Source organism: Callorhinus ursinus, unplaced genomic scaffold, assembly GCF_003265705.2.
Source record: "Callorhinus ursinus isolate GAN/ISIS: 27379988/994484 unplaced genomic scaffold, GSC_fseal_2.0 scaffold6, whole genome shotgun sequence".
Taxonomy (NCBI): domain Eukaryota; kingdom Metazoa; phylum Chordata; class Mammalia; order Carnivora; family Otariidae; genus Callorhinus; species Callorhinus ursinus.
In genome coordinates, this window is record NW_027397068.1 from 59494361 (window position 1) to 59517659 (window position 23299).

Genomic DNA, 23299 nt, shown 5'->3' on the forward strand with positions numbered 1-23299 from the left:
GCCTAAGGAGTAACTCTGGCTTGTGGCCTGTGTCTGTATGGCTCGTGAGCTAAAAATGGTTTGTCTGTTTTTAAAAGAGTGGTTCAAAAAGCAAAACACACACAATAAACAAAAAAGAATCTGTGACAGAGACTGAATGTGGCCTATGAAACCTAAAAGACTGTCTGGCGTTTTATAGAAAAATTTGCTGCCCCCTGACCTGCTAAACACACCTCCTGTGGAGTGTTGGGATGTGCCTTCTCTAGGTCAATAGATCTGAAAGAGGGTCACCCCAGGAGGCTCCCTGCTAGACTCTTTCTCCTAAATTTATCAATCAAATAGGCTCATCCTATATGGGAAGGGGTAGTTTCTCCCATAACTTTGCTCCTGGAAAGTGGAGTATAAACTTAATCCCTCTCCCCCCAAAACTCCCATAGGAATGGGGAATAAGTGATTGGGACTAATCCAGTGAGAGTATAGTATAACTCCATTTGGTTGAATGTGACTCTCTTCATATATAGACACATTCATAGGAATTTAGGAAAAAATTGAAAGAGTATACAGCAAATTGTTAGATTAGTGAGCTCTGAGTTAGAAGAGGGTAGACCCCAGGGAATTCTAATTTTCTATATGATTTTGTTAAAAAGTGTTGCAGTTATGAGTACTTTTTACCCTCCTGTGTAAAAAAAAAAAACAACTAATAATATTCCCCTCCTGGTTTCTTCTAATTATATAGTTTTATTTTTGGCATTTAAATAAATCTTTGGAATTTTTTTTTAGTGCACAGAGGGAGACAATTCATTCCTCTTTACCCCCCGACCGCCGCCCCCCGCACCAACTGGTCTCATATGATTTGTTGAAGAATTTTATTTTTTCACTTATTGCAATTCCAACTTCATCAGTTTCTAAATTTTCAAATATACTCATATCTAAATGAAATTGTTATTATTGGTTAGAGAGAATGTGTTGTACTGGAGCTACATCACCTCTTAAATGACTTCTTTTATAATAGAGCTTTTTTCTTGCTCACGTTAGGAAGTATGGTCTTGCTGGATCGAACTGCTTCACTATTTGGATCTTGAGACCTGCTGGCTGAGCACTTTGGAGGAGCGGATGAAGAGTACCGAGGCCCTGCCCCAGAAGGCAGACGCTGTCAATGAAGCCCTGGAGGTGGGCAGTTCTTTCTGTGGCAGCGAGGCCAAATGCGTACTCCAAGGAGGAACATGGTGCTTTCTGTTGACAAATGCATTTGCTTTCTTGGTGGTTTTCAGTATAACTTCCATGGCCTGCCGTATTTATACAGTCCTGTGTGTTTAGATTATTGGTGACCCACGAACTCAGCCTCATGGGGTGGGTTAGCTGTTTGATAATTAGCACATTTTGGGCATGAGTACTTTTAGCAAAGCACCCTAGTGATTTTCCAGCTTATTTTTACCTTTCACCGGATAAAACTCTGCCTTCTGTTATTAGGGTAATTGCTCTCTTGTTTCTTCATAAAGTTATTTTTGCTCATTAGACAGTGGCAACTGCTGAGTTTACAGTAGCTCTTGCTCTGTCATCATCCCCCATGTGAAGAGCTGGGGACGGGTTAGAGTGGTTAGTATTTGAGGCTTGGATCCTGCCCTAGGAGCTTGTCCCCAGGCCTAGGCTTGAGCTCCACGAGGCCAAGAAACGTACCTGCTTTTTCATCATTCCCAAGTTACCAGCACAGGGTGTGGCACGTGATAACTTAAAAACTCTTTCTTCAATGGATTAAAATGTGAAGAGAGTAGATTTGCTTCAAATAAAAGAGGAGGAAGAGGGTCCCTTTGCTTTTAAAATGGAAGGGACACAGGATGGTAACTGAGTGGATGACTGGACTGAAGGTCCGGAATGAGTCCAAGGTGGGACCTGAAGTCCAAGAGCCGGATGCTCTGCTGGAGGAAAGATACCGCTTCTCAAGTAAGATCACAGGGTGAGAGGTTGAGAGAAGAAGAAAAAGTATGAAAGGCTCCCTTTAAAAACATATCTTCCTAATATAAGAATTAAAACATGTGCCTTCCAGAAATATGGAAAATGGAGAGAAGTAAAAAGCAAGATAAGCACTTTTAAACATTTTGGTGTATTTCTTCCTAATTATTATTATTATTTTCTATCCACACTGGAAGGCAGTACATTATAGTACTGGATAAAAAAAGCCTTTAGAGTCTTAAAGTTGGAATTGTAGCTCTACTTTTTACTGTGTGTTTTTGTATTTAACCTCTGTGAGCTTCAGTTTTCCCATCTGTAATATGGGAATAGTATTTAGCCCATCCAGCTAATTAGATTTATGTATATTTATGTATATTTATGTGTATATAAAACAGTGCCTAGCATTCTGTGTATGTTGTAGAAAAATGGGTACCTATTTTTAGTAACATGGTCAATAACCGTTGGAGATAATTTTGCTTGTATAGTCTTGTTTTCTGCTTTTAAAATTTTCATCATTCCGTGAACGTTTCCCTACGTAATTAATAATTACTGAAATTATTTTTATGAAAGTCTAGTAACATGTATCATCATTCATACTGAGTTTTCAATTTTAGGTATTTATTAATACCATGATGGATATTTTTGTAAATTAATCATCTACCTCATTTCTGGTCCTGTTCTTTAGGTAGATTTCTAGAGAATGGAATTACTCGTTTAAAAAAGTGGACATTTTTAGGATCCTTGATGTATTTTGCCTCAGTCAATGCATATTTTTTCTCCTCTCCCTGTCTAGTCTCTGGAATCTGTTTTGCGACATCCAGCAGATAATCGCACCCAGATTCGAGAACTTGGCCAGACTCTGATTGATGGAGGGATTCTTGATGATATAATCAGTGAAAAACTGGAGGCTTTTAATAGTCGATACGAAGACCTGAGTCACCTGGTAAGAATTGGGGAACCCAGGTGTTGCTAGGTATCATGGTATAGAGCTGACTGCAAGAACTTTTACCAGGGGGAAGAGTTGGTAACCAACATGAATAGGGGTGTGGAGGACATTGAAATCCTAGGTGGGAAAGAGTAGACCTAACACTTAGAAGACAAGCAGAACTTTGATGAATAAAAAATCTACCCTTGAGATTGTTTCTACTTAGGAACTATTCAGTTTCCTTTAAGGATATTTTAGCTATATATAAGAATAGGAACTCAGATTATCCTAGTAAATATTAGGACCAACTGAATTTGGCATAAGTTGCTCTTATAAAATGTCATAATCTCTAGATACCTATTCAGAGTGCATCAAATATGCATGTTCATATCAGTAAGTAGAGAAAGGAGATTATCCTTTATAGGAGGGTTGGATGGATGTTACATACTTTTAAACACATTAAATAATAATGATTGGTGTTTAGGTTGTGAAGAGCATCAAATTTACCCCAAAAGTGCAGCAGATGGTGGTTCAACATGTACGTAAATCCGTAGAACTTGAGACTTTGGGGAAAAAGAAAAGAGATTTATATGTTCACTCTACTGATAGGCATTCTTGTTATATTTTATATCGTTATTGATAGGCTTACTGCGGGTTCCTGTAAATGTCCTAAATGTGTAATAGATGACATTTTTATTGTCTCTAATATGTTATGTGGGAAAACTTTTTTTTTAACTGAGGTATAATTGAAATATAACATTATATTACTTTCAGGTGTATGATGTAATGATTTGATATTTGTATACATTGTGAAATGATCACCGCAGTAGGTTTAGCTAACATCCCTCACCATACATCGTCACAATTTTTTTTTCTAGTGATGAGGACTTTTAAGATCTACTCTCTTCGTACTGTCAATCTGTTCTCATCTCTGTGTGCTTGTTTTTTTTGTTTGTTTTAGATACCACGTATAAGTGAGATCATATGCTATTTCCTTTTCTCTGACTCATTTCCCTTAGCATAACACCCTCAAGGGCATTTTTATATTTTGTCATTGTATATAGAAAGAAGTAAAAATTAGTCACTGTAAGATAAATAAGGCACTAGAAGAGTCTTTTCACTGTTATCCTTGTTAATTATTATTTATTTGTAATGTAGGCCAAAGTTTTGAGCTAGTGCTTTTAAAGTCTGTTTCCCTCTTGGTGACCAGAACATGTGGGTTTTCTTATATTCAGCTCTTTATATTGGTGCTGTGCAACTGATTCAATTTTTCCCCTGTGTAGGCAGAGAGCAAGCAGATTGCTTTGGAAAAGCAACTTCAGGTCCTACGGGAAACTGACCACATGCTTCAAGTCTTGCAGGAGAGCTTGGGGGAGCTGGACAAGCAGCTTACAACGTACTTGACTGATAGGATAGATGCCTTTCAAGTTCCACAGGAAGCTCAGGTACTGCCATGGAGTGGAGGGCTTTCAAGTCATAAAAAGAGCATATGTAATCACTTCCTCCCCCTCAAGACAACCAGCCCCTCTTGCCATTCCAAACTGGGTCAGTGAGGAAGGTTGACCTTACTTATGGGGCTGCTTATGGGTTTTGGAGTTCTTTTGGTCTCTCTGTGAGACCCTGGCAAATGATCACCATTTTAAAATTATAGTTATGAAGTTGGGAAAATTCCTTTTTTTATAAATAAGTGGTGAACACTAGAAATGATGAACGCCAAGATCTTAGTTTGTGTGTCCCACATGGGAGTCCTGCAACACAGGTGGGCTGTATTATTGTCAAACTTATTAAAGCTTGTACAGTGGTCAACATGTTCTTATGTACTGTGTGACTATCTGGAACTTTTAACAGAAAAGACGTTTTCCCCTTTCTGATCTCTTTGTTGCAGAAAATCCAAGCAGAGATCTCAGCCCATGAGCTGACTCTGGAGGAGTTGAGAAGAAACACACGCTCCCAGCCTCCAACTTCCCCCGAAGGCAGGAATGCCAGAGGAGGAAGTCAGATGGACTTGCTACAGGTGAAGAGGGAGAGCAGCTCCATTTCACTCTTTGATGTGCTGGGTGTAAAAAAAATGAGGAAGAGCCAATGACTTGGATGTCTTTGGTCTTCTTTATGCTATAAACAGTGGGATGGGAATGATGCATTGCATCCCGGGCAGAGCAGCAGAAACAAATTGTTACATGGGTGGAAAATACTGAATCTGATTTTATAGTTGAATTAAGAAGAGAGAGCAAGCTAGATTTAGAAGTTATCTTTGTATAGATTTTTCCATTAATGCAGAGCCTCTGTCCTTTCTGGTGTGGCCTGGTGCACTGGGCAGGCTGAGAACGTGGGACGCAGCGCCACCGAGTCCTTTAACGGTGGATGCAAGATTGACGACTCTGAACTTGCCATGAAGGGCATTTTGAGTTTTAGGTTCTTGAACTATATTTTTCAAACAGGTGAGAAATTCTGTGAAGTTTTAATTCCAGGAAGACCCGCTTAGCCTTTTCTTGTGTCTTAGACTGATACTCTGTCAAGTAATTCATGACACTGTGTTGTGCAGTGCACTCAGGTGATTGCTTAGGAACAAGGCCTGTGTTCCTTTAAGGAATGTTCTTAGGGCTGCTTCATCTTGCAGCTTTTTAGCAGTGTGTGTTATATTACTATCATCTGCTGAGAGAGATTATCATTCTGATGTGAATTGCTTATTTTGTTCATTTCTGGAAACAGAGGAAGCTTCGAGAAGTGTCCACAAAGTTCCAACTTTTCCAGAAGCCTGCCAACTTTGAGCAGCGCATGCTTGATTGCAAGCGTGTGTTGGATTGCGTTAAAGCAGAACTTCATGTTCTGGACGTGAAGGATGTGGATCCTGATGTCATACAGAGCCATCTGGACAAGTGTATGGTGAGGCCATTGGGTGGATAATGTGTCTAGTGGGTTTTCCAGCAGCTTAATATGGCTTCATCTGGTGCTTCCATACATGGCTTATTTAATAATTACCGGTTTATAGTGAGCTAAGAAGAGAGCTCAGTGGTGAAAAACAGGTTAAAATAAGAAGTGTGGTAACCTTCAAGGAAATTAGAAGAGATAAGAGAGACAGGTGGGAGAGAGTAAAATCAATTACTACAATGTAACGAGATAAGGAAGCTGGAATAGACATGCATATTACATGATTTAAAAAACAAGGGAAACATCTTAATCACAGTATGAAGTTAGGGAAGATTTTGACAGAATGTGACTAATAAGCTAAGTTTTAAAGGATAAATTTGAGTCAGCTAGAAGAACCATATTGAGAATAGATGTCAGGAATATTACAGTGTAAAAGAAAATCATTCTTAAAGAAAGTAAAGCTTTGAATTTCAACTTAAAAAGTTTAAGCCTAAAATATGAAAGAAGAAATTATACTTAGAATTGATGTCAGGAATATTATTGCATAAAAAAATCATTCTCTAGGAAAGTAAAATTTTAAATTCAAGTTTAAACCTAAGATGTGAAAAGAAGATATTATTTATAAGGCCTTATTACTATTTGAATCTCGAACATTATAATTCAGTTGAGTAGAAATTTAAAAATAATGTGGCTAAGTATACACAATCTTAGAATTAGTCTTCTCCTTGAGAGGAGTCACGAAGAAACTTAAGATGACACTTGTTAAGACAAAAGTCTGGGGAGAGTTCTTTGTGCTTTTCCAAAATTGCAGTCTCGTTGTTTGTTACACACTGAAGGTTTGTGTACTCGAAAACTAGAATGGGTGGGAGAATGAACAAATGGTAAATTTGTGGGTGTGTGAGTATGTGTGTATGTGTGAGTGTGTATGTCTGCATTTGTGGGCATATGTGCATGTCTGTGTGTGAGTGTAAGTATTTATTGATTTAATGAGACACAGAAATCAGCAGAGCACTGTCCTTGGCCTTGTGTAACTTAGTCCAGTGGTCTGTTATTACGTGACAATGCCACAGGAGATGTTTCAGGTCAAGATCAGGATGGACGGAAACAAGAGAACTTACCCAGATAAAAGCTTTTTAGTTTCAAGGTAACTAGGATGAAGACAGCTCTGAATTTGACCTACATAACTCCAGTTTCTTATGGTTACATGCATCTTGATATATTGAGTATATATCTTTTCATCATATAAATAATACATGCTCATTGTGGTAGACTTGGTACTTCAGAGAATTCTAAGAAAAAAAAAAGTGAATGTTAATACTCCCAAATTTCAACAGCCAGAGATATAGCCAGTGTTGGCTTTTTTTCTAGTAATAGCGTGTATGGTTTTAAAAAATGTTATTTAAAAAATGATAGACATTTAGTTTTTAGTCTTAATATTTTTCCATTTTATGTAGGAAAAATGTTTTTATTACTAAGTACGTTCATAAACCTTGAAAATACATGTTTGAGGGTTTTTAAACAAGTATAGTTTATTTTCTTATCTGATTTTAAAAAGATAATACAACCTTGATGTCATTTCACTCATCCTTTGAACCAAATCTGAGGAAGATAAAGCCCTTTGATCTCCATAGTTACTTTGTAGCTGTCAGTCTGTATAAGCCGGCTTCTGAAATGATTCCAATTAGCAATTTTTCACCACAGTGTGTAAAATGTGCCTTGCTTTCTTTTAAAGAAACTCTATAAAACTTTGAGTGAAGTCAAGCTGGAAGTAGAGACTGTAATCAAAACAGGAAGGCACATTGTCCAGAAGCAACAAACTGACAACCCCAGGGGGATGGATGAGCAGCTGACTTCTCTGAAGATTCTCTACAATGACCTGGGTGCCCAGGTAAGGGCCACTCCACTGCTCGCCTGCATCTCTCTCATTTATGTATTTTAAATTTTTGCTCCTGGAAGGATGCATGTTTGAATTTTAGGGCACTAATAATAATGTCTTCGATTATTCCAGTATTTTTTATTATATTTCTTTACATCTGTATATTAATATCACAGTGATGAATAAGTGTAGAGAAATTCACTTTTAATATTTAATTCAGACTCATTTTTATATGTTCAATGGCTAGTCAATTTTCAGAAGTTATTCTAAGGAAACTCTACCAGTAATAGCCCCTGTATAAACTCAAGTTACTGGTCCTTGGATTTCTAAATTGAATAGTCTACTGAGAAATGTTAAAACATTGGGACTCTAATAAATGGTAAGTGACAGGAAGTTCACATTAATAATCTAGCACGATCTAAAATCCTTTTAAGAAACATCTATAATTTGGGCATCTGAGCAAATCTGCCGGGGAATTTTTGGCCATTTATTGTGAGTGACTATATTCAGAAGGTTGAATGTCTTCTCTTATGAGAACTCTGCCCTGAAACCAGGAAAGCAAAGCAAAACAACAACAACAACAAAAGTGTTTAAGTGAAACCTTCTTGGCAATATTGGAAAGCTGTGTTAGATAATATTTTAGATCCTTCTTGGGTTTTTAAATATTACCTAAGTTTCTACATAGACCCAGAGAAAACCAGTTGAAATTTTGTTATCATTTTTGGATCAGTAAGAATGAGCAGTGCATACATTTCCTGGACAATTTTGACCTGCTCACTAAAGCAAGAGAAAATTGCTAATCTGATATATTTTGTATCATTTTGATACATTGCACATCTGGAACACACAGTGTAGAGCTTCTTCTTGGTATTATTATACAGCTGAAGTTATTTCTCAAATATTACTGTATTTATTTATCAACTGGACATATTTTGGATGGGAATGGTGTTGCCAGTTTTAATGTCAACTCTCCAGTTGTGACTATGGTTTTAGTGTTAAGTCATTTTCTCATTCAACACAATTGAGACTGTACCGTGTGACGGGAATCACATAGGCAGTAGAGGTGGTGCACAAAAAGTTATCTTTGTCTAATAGAACTGAGGATAATGAGGGAAGAAAATATTAATCAGGTAGTCGTACAAAGTAATGTCACATTAACAGTCTGAAGTGTTATGAAGGAATGTATGTGGTGCTGTAAGAGTATATGTAACGGGGGATTTGGCCCAGACTGGGGTTACAAAAACTTCCTTGAAGAAGTGGTACGTAAACTGAGATCTGAAGGATGAGTAGGAATAGCCTGGGTGAAAGCAGTGGAGGAGACTTTGAGGTTGCTGGGACAGCATGTGCAAAGGCTCTGTGGCAGGGGGCAGCATGGTACGTTTGTGTGGCTAATGCAGCCAAGTGTGGGGAACGTGGTGTTGGAGAAAGGGATGAGACCAGAGCATACTAGTGTCTTAGGTTTGTGATAAGGATTTTAATCTTAAGAGCAATAAGCAGTAATTGCAGGACTTTAGCAGGGAGATAACAGGCTCATGTATTTGCTTTTTCAAAGATCACTCATTGCATTTGAATTGGAAAAGGCAGCAATGGCCGTGAAGAGAGCAGTTAGGAAGTCATTGTTGCATTCTTAGTGAGAAATGATGGTGGCATTAATGAGCGGGGGCAGTGGAGATGGCATGAGCAGATGGACTTAGACACATTTAAGAAGTGAGGTGAGTAGGAGTTGATGATGGATTAGGATGTGGGAGTACAGGAGATGGGGAGATTAAGGATGACCCCTGGGTTTCTGGCTTGGTTACATGGAAGATCATGGTACCGTCATTGGGAGGGGGCACTGGAAGGAAAGGCGGAAACATGGCAAAGTCATAAGTGTGTATTGGGCATGTTCACATGTCAAGTGCCTTTGTGAGAGTGAATTGAATATATCAGGTACTCAGAAAGTTATTCAAGTCTGGAGACTATATCTGGGCTGAAGCTAGGAATTTTATGAGTCATCTGCATAGAGATGGTAATTAAAGTTTTCGGTGATGATGAGACTGTCTAGGGAGAAGATATAATGAGAAAAGAAAAGCCTATACAAGCCACAAAATAAAAAATAAATGAGTGGGACTACATCAAACTAAAGAGCTCCTGCACAGCAAAGGAAACCATCAGCAAAATGGAAAGACAACCTACAGAATGGGAAAAAAAATATTTGCAAATCATATATATGATAACGAGTTAATATCAAAAATATATAAAGAATCCATACAACTCAATAGCAAAAAACCAAATAATCCAAGTAAAAATGGGCAGAGGACCTGAATAGACATTGTACCAAGGCAGTTATATGAATGGTCAATAGGTACCTGAGAAGGTACTCAAGCATCACTAATCATTGAGGAAATGCAAATCAAAACCACAATGAGATACTACCTCACACCTCTTAGATGGGTAGTGTCAATAGAAAGAGATAATGCTGGTGGGGATGTGGAGAAAAGGATGTGCACCGTTGGTAGGATTGTAAATGGGTGCAACTGCGGTGGAAGACAGTGTGGAGGTTCCTCAAAAAATTAAAAACAGAGCTACGGTATGGTCCAGTAATTCACTTCTGGGTATATATCTGATGGAAACAAAAATACGACATTGAAGAGATATCTGCATTCTCATGTTCATAGTAGCTCTGTTTAGAGTTGCCAAGGCATGGAAACAACCTAAGTGTCCATTAATGGAAGAATGGATATGGAAGATATGGGGTGTGTGTGTGTGTGTGTGTATGTGTGTGTGTGTGTGTGTGTAATATATGGTTTATCTCAGCACAATGCCCTCATTGTGCTAAGTGAGATAAATCAGAGAAAGACAAATAATATATGATCTCACTTTTATTTGAAATCTATAGAACAACGACAACAAAACTCACAGAAAAAGAGATCAGATTTGTGGCTACCAGAGGTGGGGAACTGGTGGGTCTGGGAATTGGATGAAGGTGATCAAAAGGAACAAACTTGCAGTCCCACAAGGTACATAAGCCCTAGGAATATAATGTACAACAAGCTGACTATACTTCACACCACTGTATATGTACATAGGGAAGTTGTGAAAACAGGGTAAATCCTATGAGTTCTCATCACAAGGAAAAAAAAATGTTTTCTGTTTTTTTTTTTTGGATCTGTATGAAATGATGGATGTTTAAAGTTATAGTGGTAATCATTTTGTAATATATGTGAGTAAAGTCATTGTGCTATACACCTTAAACTTATACAGTGCTATATCTCAATAAAACTGGAAAAAATAAATTAAAAATAATTTTTAAGTAAATTAAAAAAAAAAGGGCCTGAACCAAGTCTTGAGGAATTAGATCATTTAGTAAGAAATTTGAGGAAGATGTGTTTGCAAAAGAAACCAAAGTATATCTGTACCACATTTTATTTATCTGTTCATCAGTGGACATTTAAGTTGTTTCCACATCTTGGCTATTGTGTGTAATGCTGCCATGAACATGGGCAGGCAGATATCTTTTCTAAACACTGATTTCGTTTCCTGTGGATATATACACCAAAGTGGGATTCCTGGATCATATGGTAGTTTTATTTTTAATGTTTTGAGGAACCACCATACTGTTTTCCATAACTGTATACGTGAAATCTGCTAAGAGAATAGATGTTAAGTGTTTTCACTACCAAAAAAAAAAAAAAAGGTAACTATGGGAGATGATGAGTGCATTGATTAGAAGTGTTAGCACACCAGGAGAGTGCTGGGGCTGGGAAGCCAGGGGAAAAGGGCATTTTGAGAATGGGTGGAGGCACTGGTTTTGAATTATTGAGCATTAAAAATGATGTCCACTTAAAGATGTCCATTTAGATCTGTTGCCTTTGGAGTCATTATTGAGCTGAGTCAGCAAAGACAATTTCTGTGGAGTGATAAGGGCAGAAGGCAGGTTGGGAGGAGGTAAGAAATGTGGGGAAGGTAAGAAAATGCTTTAGAGGATTGGTAAGGGAGAGATAGGAGTGAGGAATGTTTTAGGGTAGATGGAGCCAAAGAAGGCTAATTTTTTTTTTTTTTTAATATAAGAGACTTGAGTATGTATATACTCAAGGGGCAGAGGGAGAGGGAGAAGCAGATGGGAGAAGCAGACTCCCCACTGAGCAGGGAGCCCCACGCAGGGCTCGATCCCACGACCCTGAGATCATGACCTGAGCTGAAGGCAGACGCTTAACTGACTCAGCCACCCAGGCGCCCCAAGACCTGAGTATATTTCATAGCTGATGGGGACGTTCCTATTAAGAGGGAATGATTGAATATCTAAGAGGGAGAAAGAAATGATTAGGTAAAATCTCTCCAAGTTGATACTGCCGAATTCAGAATGCACTACATCTCAAAATGTATTGGTTAGACTGAGAAGAGTGAAATTGTTTTAAGTTGAACTGTAAAGTGTTTTCTTCCTGGTATATACAAATCTTTGGTAGCATTAAGTTTTAGGATGATTGTGTAACTTCCTGGGCATGTCAAGATCAGATGAGATCCTCTGAATACCTAATATCTTTTAATATAATTTGTGTATTTGTCTCCTGAAGTCTGCATTGAGGGGCTATTAATTTAAAGTCATGAATTCTAATTAAACTCTGTAGAGAAAAATATTTCACTTTTAAGAAGGAATTTAATAATAATCCTTGAGGTACGAAAGAATAAAATTGAATCGAGGGGACCAGAAAAAAAGAAATGTAATTCCACATTACTTATTAAGAAAATTCAGTCTTTTTATCATCTAAGAAAATTTTATCCCATACATGACTTATCACGACTTATCACTCTGCTACTTAGGTAATGCGAATTATCTCTACCTATGTGCACATAAAAAGAAGAACACATGTTTTTTATATATTGTGTTGTGATACGTTTAAAAATGCTCTCTCAGCTTTAGATTATGAATGATAGTTTTGGTTGAGCAGACCATCATGTAATATAAAGTATCAGACCAGGCTCAATCCAGTGGCCATGTCCCACTGATTGTAGCCTTGGCCCCTTTAAGCTTCACGGCCCTGACCTGCAAAGTAGGGAGGATAGTGCCTCCTCACAGGGGCTGCTGAGGGTCTTACTGCACAGCATGTGTAAGATTCTTCAGCGTGATATGGGAGCTATGTTAAGAGCCTGGTAAATGTTAGTTCAGTTCATTTTGCTTTCTGTCAACCACAGAAACAAAATAAAACTGAAGGTTTATGTTGCATAGCCATTTATTATATTTTAAGTTAAGTAGTTAATTGCAAAATATAATTATGAAAATCATACTATTTCCCCCTCAAATTTCTAGAGTATAAGGTATATATGTGTGTTTTTTAAACAGAATTCTTTCTTGAGAGGGTTGTAAGGCATCTTCTGTTCAAAATGATAAAAGATATTTACTGATTCCTTAACTTTGTTACAAGACCGGGCCAAGCCCTCTGTGTATGTCTTTCTCATTTGATACATAACGACCTTTTGAGGGCTGTGCCTCTACCCAGGTCACTTAGAAAGTAATTGGGAAGAGCTAAAATGAAAACCCAGGGTTGCCTGACACTTAACCTCTATAGTGTATTGTCCCCTTGTGGAAATACAAGAATAGAGTGATTCCAGGTGGGAGAGATAAAGGTTATATATGTCTTGGGGGTTAAGTATGAATAGTTTGGATCTTTAGTTATTATTTGGATTCATTCTTTTCGTGTTCTTTTCCCTCTTCCTTTCCCTTTCTTTCTCCCTTCTCTCTTTCTCCCTCTCCTCCCTCCCTTTCTCTGCCTCCCTCCCTCTCCCTTTCTCCTTTTTAGGTGACAGAGGGAAAACAGGACCTGGAAAGAGCATCACAGTTGGCTCGGAAAATGAAGAAAGAGACTACTTCTCTCTCTGAATGGCTTTCTGTTACCGAAGCTGAACTGGTACAGAAATCCACATCCGAAGGCTTGCTTGGGGACTTGGATATAGAAATCTCCTGGGCTAAAGTATGTTGTAGTTTGGGTTACCTGCCAATATTATGCCAGGGTCTCCTGTGGCATTTTGTTCAGGATGTCATTTATCTCCATTTCATGTTAAATATAGCCTTTTCTTTTTTCCATTCTTTTTTCGACTTCTCTGTCTTAAGAAAAAAGAAAAGACTATTTTGAAAGACAATAATTTTAGGAAGATATTTTTATCTTGATTCCAAAAGCATTAAACTCACATGGATCATCAGTAGGGCCTATAAAGGCAATGTGCCTGTGTGGTACTTAAAAACATTCTAATCATTACCTTCACAATTGGTGATATTTTTTGAGTATTCGTTTTTCACAAAGTATTGTGCTGAATTGAATTTATTTATTAACTCTTCTGTAATAACTTTTAAACCAATAACTGAATTTTCTATTGCAAACGAACTGATGTAAAGAGCATAGGAACAGAATTAAAAAAAAAAATCAATGAAAGATCCAAGAGTTTTCTGTAACTCTGTAGTTATTTTGACATCAGAGATTAGAGAATAGATTTGCCGATTCTCTTTTGAGGTGGACAAAGAATTGAATGGAACAGAAAGTACTTTTTTTTTTTATTGAAGGCATTCTCTTTTCCTAAATTTACTTCCTAAGAAAGAAGCATGTATACTAGAGATAAGTCCTGAATATAAATGATCAATACTGTGATGGAAATGTATATAGAGCCACAGATATCAGCGTTGACATCTACAGGTGTTTGCTTGTGGGATGTGGAGAGCAGGTGCTATGAGGTCATGGATGATGCAACCATTTCTTAATTTGAACATTTTGTAGAGGTAACAGTTGAAAGAGAGTCAAGATATGAGGCATTACAATAGCTCATGAAAAGTATAATTATGCCATGGGCTGTGTGATGTGACAAGGATCTGGAGAAAGAGATGGAGGAAAGATAGGAGGAATATTGGAATTTGTCAGTGAATGCAAAGCAAAGACATCAAACTTTCTTTTTGTTAAATTTAAGTTTTTCAAGGAAATATTATCTTCTTTGTATAATACATTTTGAAAGCCATTATTTTCTTATTAATAACTTAAGTCATATAAGCTAACTGAATGACATTTGCACAGTGTAATGAAAAAAGGCAAAAGCAAAAATCATTTATACTCAAAGAATACACCATTTTCATTTGCTTTCATAGGCACATATAAACATGCACAGAAACATTTAAAAGTAATTATATTGTGTCTAATATTTCTTAACATTGTTTTAAAAACTTTTGTCTTTAATATTTTTCTTTACCTACAAGGGTTTTGTATCACACACTGGAGAGACATAGTATTTTATTGGGTATTTTTTATTATGCCATTCCTCTATTCATGTCCATTTAAATTATTACCAATTTCTACTATTGTAAAAAATGCTGTGATGAATATACTTGAAGCTAAATCATAACATATATTCATGATTATTTCTTAAGGATAAATTCTTAGCCTTAAAAATATTGGTCAAGGGATATACCCATTTAAAATTCTTTTTTTTTTTTTTTAAAGATTTTATTTATTCACTTGAGACACAGAGATACAGAGAGGAGAGAGGGAGCGTGAGCAGGGAGAGAGGCAGAGAGAGAGAGGAAGAAGCAGGCTCCCCGCTGAGCCAGGAGCCTGATGTGGGGCTCGGTCCCAGGACCCTGGGATCATGATCTGAGCTGAAGGCAGACGCTCAACCATCTGAGCCATCCAGGCCCCCATTTATAATTCTTATACACATTATGAAATTGCCCTTTGGAAATGTTGGACCCACCAACTGTGAGTGAGAATTCCTACTTGCTCGATGGCAGGCAAATATCATGTTTTGGTTATTTAATTGCAACATTTTCCAAAGTTTAGAAGCCATTTGTAGCTCTTTTTAAAAAATTGCCTTTTGGGGGTGCCTGGGTACCTGTCGGTTAAGCATCTGACTCTTGATCTCAGCTCAGGTCTTGATCTCAGGGTTGTGAGTTCAAGCCCACATTGGGCGAGCCTCCTTAAGAAAAAATTGCCTTTTTGTATTTCTGACCATTTTTGGTCTTTTAATGTAGAGCTCTTTACTGACCACAATAATAAATGCTTAGTGTGTTGTGTGTTGCATTTTTCTTTTCTTTTTTGTTTTTTTGCCTCTGCAGTTTCCTTTCTGTTTTATGTTTTGTAAACCACTGTATTATATATTTTTGAAGGATTAAAATTCATCTTTTTCTTCACCATATCTGTCTGTAGTGCTTAGAAACTCCAACATTACACTCTACTCCAAGGTTATATAATTCTTTACTTATATTTTTTTCTAGTTCTTTTATAGTTTCATCTTTTACCTTTAATGTTTTAATCCTTCTGGACCAAATAGTTAACCATTTATCATCCTTTTCTCTCTGATTTGACATGCTAAATTCATATATTCTTTTTGCCTGTTGCTTTTGTCTGTTTTCCGCTTCACTGATCTGACCCTCTGAATTGTTCTTCAACTGTTTAACTATATGGCTTCATGATATATTTCAACATGTAGTTAATGGATTCCCTGTCTTAATATTTCTGGGGTTTTTTTGTACTCCTATAAACTTAAGAAATATTAGTCTGAAATTATTTTAAAAATTCTGTTAGAAATTTTGGTTTGAATTGCCATAAATTTATAGATTTGTTTTGAGGAGAAACAATATCTTTGTTATAAATCTTCTTAGTAAGTGGTATGTTTCATTTTCCCCAATGTTTTTTACATTACTACATAATGCTTTGGGTTTTTTCTTCAAAACCATTATATATGTATGCAAAGATGTTTATTCCTACATACTTATTTTTATAGGTGTATAAAGAGTATGTTTTTTCTCTATTTTTACTAATTATAGCTTGTACATAGGTGATACTGATTTTCACATATTTAATTTTTAACCATCTGTGTACTCACATCAATTCAATTAGTTGATTCTCATTATTTTTTAAGGTAAAGGCTTTTAAAACAATGGTAAGATTGTCTCTTCTGGTGCTATTCATTTTAAAATTCCCATTTAATCTTATTTCAGGTTTGAAATAATGAAGATGGTAAATACAAATCACGAATTCACAGCACATTCTCTTCACTAGAGTAAATCAAATGAAACATCAGTATCTAACATAATCACCCACTTTTTCAATGTTGTTTTCAGATTTAAGAAACATTCATATTTCACAACATTTTAATGTATTTGCACTTAAAAATTATGTAAAAATTTTTCAGTGTAAAAATTTAAATAGCATTTTCATTCCTGAACTTTAACAGCATTTTTATTCAGTAGCTTGAATATTATTTTCAGCGTAGTCATTTTATTTACAACACAGTCTATTAGCATAGATAGTTGTGTGTACTTTTTGCATTTAATTACTTGTACTTAATTATTTCGTATAGTTCTTAAAGACTATTCTAGTCAATCAGTACAATCCCTGTGAAGGTAGGTAGAAAGTCTTAACTGCACAGAGCTTGACCATGGTTTTTTTTTTTTTTTTTCCCTCCCTTCTGAAGAAGAACATTTAAAAGAAACATTTTAGTGCCTTTATAAATATACCAGTATTTGATGTGGCCAAGTGAATGTTTAAACCTTGACTCATCTGGGAATTTGCAATTTTTATGCCTTCCAAAATATAACTTAATGATGTGAAATTAAATATAAATGAGCTCCTTGAAATGATTTGTTTAAATGTTGGCTAAAAAAGGTACAAAGCAGTGGGGTAGATATGCTCATGTTACTTTTTGATTTTAGAACTTTGTAGTTTTAATTTTGGAATCCAGCATTTTCGCTGTATTTCTCTGCCTGGTCAAACCTTATGAATGTGCAAATCAAGTTATCATTATACCACCCAGAGTATTATCTTTGCATACGGCAACTATTATGACTACAGCTTAGATGTGCTAGTTCTCCTATGATTTAGCTAAGATGAAATATTTTTTATAATGCTGATCCAACAGATTATATATTAAGTCACCTAGTACAGGGTATTATCCTTCCAAATAAATGTAGTACATCAGTAGTTTCCTGTAGTAGTCCAGGACATAAATTCATTATAAAGTTTTGAAAATTGTGACTTCTGGGATAGTTCTGCTTTGCCAGGTTATAGTTACTGAAAATAAAGTTGATTCTTTATGTCTTAAAGCTATGATGAAGATACTTGGTGTTTGTGGGTAATAAGTAGCATTTGTACTACATTAAAATTAATGGAATGATTACCTTTTCACAACTGAATTTGTTACTTTTTTGTATTTGCATAATTCAATGTTCTAATTTTTATGAGGACGTTAAGAACTCTCAACATGTTAATCAGATGTGGAGTTTTGGAAACCTTTGACATACTGTGAATTATCTATGGGAGTCATGGGCTACTATGCATAAGTTGAAGAAAAGTTTTTAAAAAATTAAAGTTGTATAAACTAGGTGTTACCTGCAAGTGCTGAATCACGAAATTCTACCCCTGAAACTAATACTACACTATGTGTTAACTAACTTGAATTTAAATAAAATCCTGAAACAAAAACAAAAACCTTTTATAATGTTCTCCAAAATCAAGTGGATCTTGGTATTTTTCTTTTCTAGAATATTCTGAAAGATCTGGAAAAGAGAAAAGCTGATTTAAATACCATCACTGAGAGTAGTGCTGCCCTGAAGAACTTGATCGAGGGCAGTGAGTCTGTTTTAGAGGAGAGGCTCTGTGTGCTTAACGCCGGGTGGAGCCGAGTCCGTACGTGGACAGAGGACTGGTGCAATACATTAATGGTATGTTTTGGGGAAAATTTAACGATGAAGTCTTTTCTCCTTTAATTATTTAAAAGCCAATACAGCTCTGATTAGAATCTTAAATCCTGTTTTCTCTCTGTCACAGTAATGTTTTGCTTCAAGTGAATTAATTTCATTAGACTACGTGTTATTTCTTTCCTTTGAAAAGATAATAACTAGAAAGAGTTAAAAATGTCTCTATTAAGTAGTAAACCATTTGTGACATACATAGAAATATGTACTTTAATATCTTAGTAAACGTATCTCATTTGTCATATTGCAATGATTTGATATTGTATTTAATTTTTATGCGATCATAAACCATGTATATAATGTTTATAATGTTCTAATAATGGCATACTAACATCTGATGGCCTAAGGAAAAATTTTGAGTACTGGGGGGTGACATTGGTGAAGTCACTTAAATACTCTCTAAATCTCAGTTTTCTCATATGTAAAATGGACAGTGTTATAATTTCTACCTCATACAGTTTTGTGATTATTATATGACATAAAACATGGACATTTGACTATATAACGATACTTAAAATAACCAGTGTTAGATATCATGATGATGTTTATGGTAATTATTAAAGGTTGTATGTTATCAGCCTTTGGTCATGTCACTGTTAATTATTTCATGGAAATAGTTACCATTTAAATTTCACAGTGGTTTTCTGTTCCTCTTATACTAACAATGAATATATGGCAACCTCCCTCTCTCTTCCCATAGGGGGTGTTTCATTTATAAATTATAATTTTGTTTTGACATATCTAAGATAGGACTTTTTTCAAATTCATAGAATTACTGGGTAATAAACAGAGACAGAGAAAAATAAATTATTGTGTGGTTGAGTATTTACTGAAATCAGAATGTGTAGGGCATTGAAGCTCATGGGCTTATATCTTGATCTGTCAGCTTTTTATCTAGAGTTCATTTGCAACTTATTACCTGCAAAACTTGGGTAAACTACTTAAATATTGCTACATTTTAATTTCCCTATATATAAAATCAGAATAAAAGAACATATCTCACAGAGTTGTTAAATGTTAAATAAAGAATATGAAACTCTTAGCTTGTAGAATATGTTCATTAAATATTTTATATATTCATTTTTATTGAAACTAACTTTATTCCACATTCTCACAGCTTACTTCTATATTCTTCAGTCTGTACCTTCCAAATTCTCCTTTCAAATAATACCTTTATAGTCCTATTAGAACATTTTTAAGGGATGCCTGGGTGGCTCAGTCAGTTAAGCGGCTGCCTTCGGCCCGGGTCATGATCCCAGGGTCCTGGGATCGAGTCCCACATCGGGCTCCTTGCTCAGCAGGGAGCCTGCTTCTCCCTCTCTCTCCTTCTGCTTGTGCTCTCTCTGTCAAATAAATAAAATCTTTAAAAAAAAAGATTTTATTTATTTATTTGAGAGAGAAAGAAGGAGAGAGCATGAATGAGGAAGAGGGGCAGAGGGAAAGTGAGAGGCACACTTCCCACTGAGGAGGGAGCTGGACATGGGGCTCCATCCAGGAACCCTGTGATCATGACCTGAGCCAACTGCAGACGCTTAACTGACTGAGCCACCCAGGCGTCCCTAGAACATTTAACATTAAATAAGTCTGGTGGTCATCAGTTCTTCTTTCTTAGAATCAAGATCACTTTCCAAACTTTTCTCATTTTCTTTTTTTAACTATTCTCCCATATTGTGGACTAATAATTTTTTCTTGTATTTTAAATACTTCTAAGGTTTTTTCTAGTTTATCCTATAAAATATAGTTCTTAAAAGTTGTTAATTTCATCCAAAGGCTTCCCTACTCTTTTTGATCAAGTCCTAAATTCTTGCCTTCGTCTCAGCTGTTTTGCTTTGTTTTAAGCGGCTTTACTGTTTTCTTCTGGTTTTCACATTTATTCTCTCAATCACATTTTCTTTCCTGCTTCAGGAAATGTTAGTGAGGTCTGTACCAGCTGTACGGGCCTGCCAGTCAGTCTTAGTCCACTGAGCAGGCAGAATCTTATTCAACCCATATTTTAATCGTTCTTAAAGAATATGATCAAGGGGGATAAATGAAATTACTTACAAGAATGAAGAATAAGGGAGACAAACAAAATGAAATTGAAAAAGAAAGTTTCACCTTTTATCCTTCTTCCAACTTTTTCCTGTATTGAGGTCTAAATCAAATAAGTTTAAAAAGTATGTAACCATAGCTCTGCATTTTCAGGAATGAGATTTAATCACTGGGAAAGAGCTTCACAGAAAGATGGAAACCTATCTTGAAATTCAGCATACGTTTGGCTTTTCAGAGGTCTTTTAAATGTCATCTTAAGATTATTGTCTTAAATATTGCATGTGATTGCATCAGCATTTCGTTAATTCCTTTCTAGAATCATCAGAACCAGTTGGAGATATTTGATGGAAATGTTGCTCACATAAGTACCTGGCTTTATCAAGCTGAAGCTCTATTGGATGAGATTGAAAAAAAACCAGCAAGTAAACGGGAAGAAATTGTGAAGGTACCAAGCACAGAGCATCAGTAACACTTCTGGGAGTGGAAGGTTTTGGTGTGGTCTTTTCTCTAGTGCTCCAAGTTACTTGTGCATTCATTCTTCCCTTGCAGTAGATTCATTAGTTTTTATTTTGGTGGGAGAAACTGAGGTCTCCTATGAGTCCTATGTGAACAGCTCTTCATTAAGTTGATTATTCTAAAATCTTTCCCAGGGACCCAAGAAATTCATTTAAACTATCTTTAATTCTGAGTTAGCATCATACCCATCTTTGGTTTTGATTTTTCCCATATGATAATTTTGTGTTTTCTTGCAATTAGCGTTTAATATCTGAGCTAGATGATGCCAACCTCCAAGTTGAAAATGTCCGTGATCAAGCCATTGTTTTGATGAATGCACGTGGAGGCTCAAGCAGGGAACTTGTAGAACCAAAATTAGCTGAACTGAATAGAAACTTTGAAAAGGTGTCTCAACATATCAGAAGTTCCAAGGTGAGTAATTATATTTTAATATAAAACTACTTTTTGTGTGGCCATGTATCTCAGTGATAGGTGATTATATGGTAAATACATCAAAGAATTTTGAATTAAAATGATTTTAATCACTTTTTCTTTGAATGGAGCATCAGTTCTTACTTATTTGTGATTTTACATGTGAAGGAGAGACAACGGGAAATTAGTATTGAAGAAAATAAACCATTTGAGAAAAGCTTTCAAAGTCTCAGTCAGAAGTTAAAATTGGCTATAAAATAATAAGACTCCCCTCTGCCCCTCCACAACGTGCTTACTCTCTCTCTCTCTCTCTCTCAAATAAATAAATAAATAAAAGGTGGGTGAGCCTGGGGGGCTCAGTTGGTTAAGTGACTGTTGGTTTCTGCTCAAGTCATGATGTCAGGGTTGTGATATTGAGGCCCACTTCGGGCTTTGTGCCCAGCACAGGCTGCTTAAGTCTCTCTCTCCCTATTCCCTCTCTGCCCCCCCATAAATAAATAAATAAATCTTTAAAAAAAAATTAAGACTCATTTCCAAGCTAGGCATGAATATTTAAACCCATTACTGTGTGGTCATACTTTATAAATTTGTGTGCACTACATGCTCGTGAACTGGTTTTTTGTTTTATTGCATCAAAAATTACAAGAAGTTTCACAATTTAGAACTAATGCAGAACAGCTACTGTCTGCTGTTTTAAGTTTGAAAAAGGGCTTTATAAATTTAAATAAGAGGATAATAAGTAAGAGTTTTCCTTTAAAAAGTTTTTATGCTTCTGTATTATAATTTTTCTCTCTGTATGTATCTTACTAATTCTCTTTCTTATTTCCCTTGTTTCCTGAGGCGGCGGGGAGGAAGCATTTTATGGTAGTGTTCTCAAGGCCTGGAGTGTGGCGAGTGCTCAGTAAATGTTAAATTGAAAAAATGAGAACATTTCGATGGTTTGCTAGGCAAGAGACAAAATAGCATAGCTGAGTTTGGGGGTCATTCAAACCAGGTGTTCATTCTGACAGAGGATTATGAGGTTTTCAGGATCCCAGCTGGGCCCATGGGTTGGCATTTTTGAGTATTTGGTTAATGCTACCTCTTGAGAGCGGTGTGTGTGGAAATTATCTAAGAGGAAGAATCCTCTTTTTTTGTAAGAAGTAAACATTGTCTAGTCTGCTTTAATTTGAAATATCTGACATAATAGGCCAAACTATCTTTCATAGCTCATGAGTATATTTAGGTTATTCACAACTTAAGGAAAACAAACAAATAACTTGCTTTAACTTTTGTTTTCCTTAGCTTTGACCCCACTTCCCTACTTTCTGACCTAAGCTCATTTGTACTTTTCAAAAGGTATATAGGTATATAGGAGCGTTTTCCTGGTTTAAAAGAGTAAGGCATGAGACATAGGGGTGGAGTGAGAGGAAGTACAAAGAAGCAAAATTACTGTTGTCTTCTGTTAATATTTTGGCATACATGTCTACTCTTACTCATATCTATGTGATATGAAAATATCAAAATTTTTATATTGTTTTATATGTCCTCCTTTGACATGGTTTTCAACAGCTACGGGGTGTTCCATTATATGATCTGTTATACTTTTGTAAGTCAGTTTTCCACTTTTAGTGTCCTTTTATAAATATTGAATTGTCAGGATCCTTTTATGCATGTCTTTTTGCTCATTTGTTAATATGCCCTTTCGGGTCAATTCTTAGAATTTCTTGAAATTGTTCTAAGAGTTGTGCATATAAATACCATCAAATAGATTTTTCCAAAGAGTTCTACAAAAGTTTGTGCCAATTTCTACTTCCATGATCAGTGTGAAAGTGCTCGTTTCCCCATGCTCAGCCAACACCTCGTTATTTTCTTTCATGTTAGTTTTATTAAAGTTGTTACATTGAGTTGAGTCATATAAATATAAAGTCTTTCTATAGTGATAGTGTCTGAAAATACTGCATTGAGAAATATGTACTTTTTCAGAGTTTGGGTATCAAAATCCAAAGGGGATTCTATGGGGGAAGGTTACCTGGGAGACATTCTGTGGGCT

At 36.1% G+C, this 23299-nt stretch overlaps 1 protein-coding gene across 16 annotated transcripts in view; it reads left to right on the top strand.

Annotated features, from left to right (window-relative positions):
- The window catches only part of UTRN (utrophin), a 498468-nt gene that overhangs the window by 178413 nt on the left and 296756 nt on the right, over positions 1 to 23299 (top strand). For all 16 annotated transcript variants that reach the window (XM_025866206.2, XM_025866193.2, XM_025866194.2 and 13 more), the window contains 10 exons: positions 1015 to 1149; positions 2723 to 2872; positions 4138 to 4299; positions 4740 to 4868; positions 5564 to 5737; positions 7455 to 7610; positions 13376 to 13546; positions 18097 to 18276; positions 20657 to 20785; positions 21097 to 21267. In XM_025866206.2, coding sequence (XP_025721991.1) covers positions 1015 to 1149; positions 2723 to 2872; positions 4138 to 4299; positions 4740 to 4868; positions 5564 to 5737; positions 7455 to 7610; positions 13376 to 13546; positions 18097 to 18276; positions 20657 to 20785; positions 21097 to 21267 — 1557 coding nt within the window. The remainder of the gene's footprint in view (positions 1 to 1014; positions 1150 to 2722; positions 2873 to 4137; positions 4300 to 4739; positions 4869 to 5563; positions 5738 to 7454; positions 7611 to 13375; positions 13547 to 18096; positions 18277 to 20656; positions 20786 to 21096; positions 21268 to 23299) is intronic.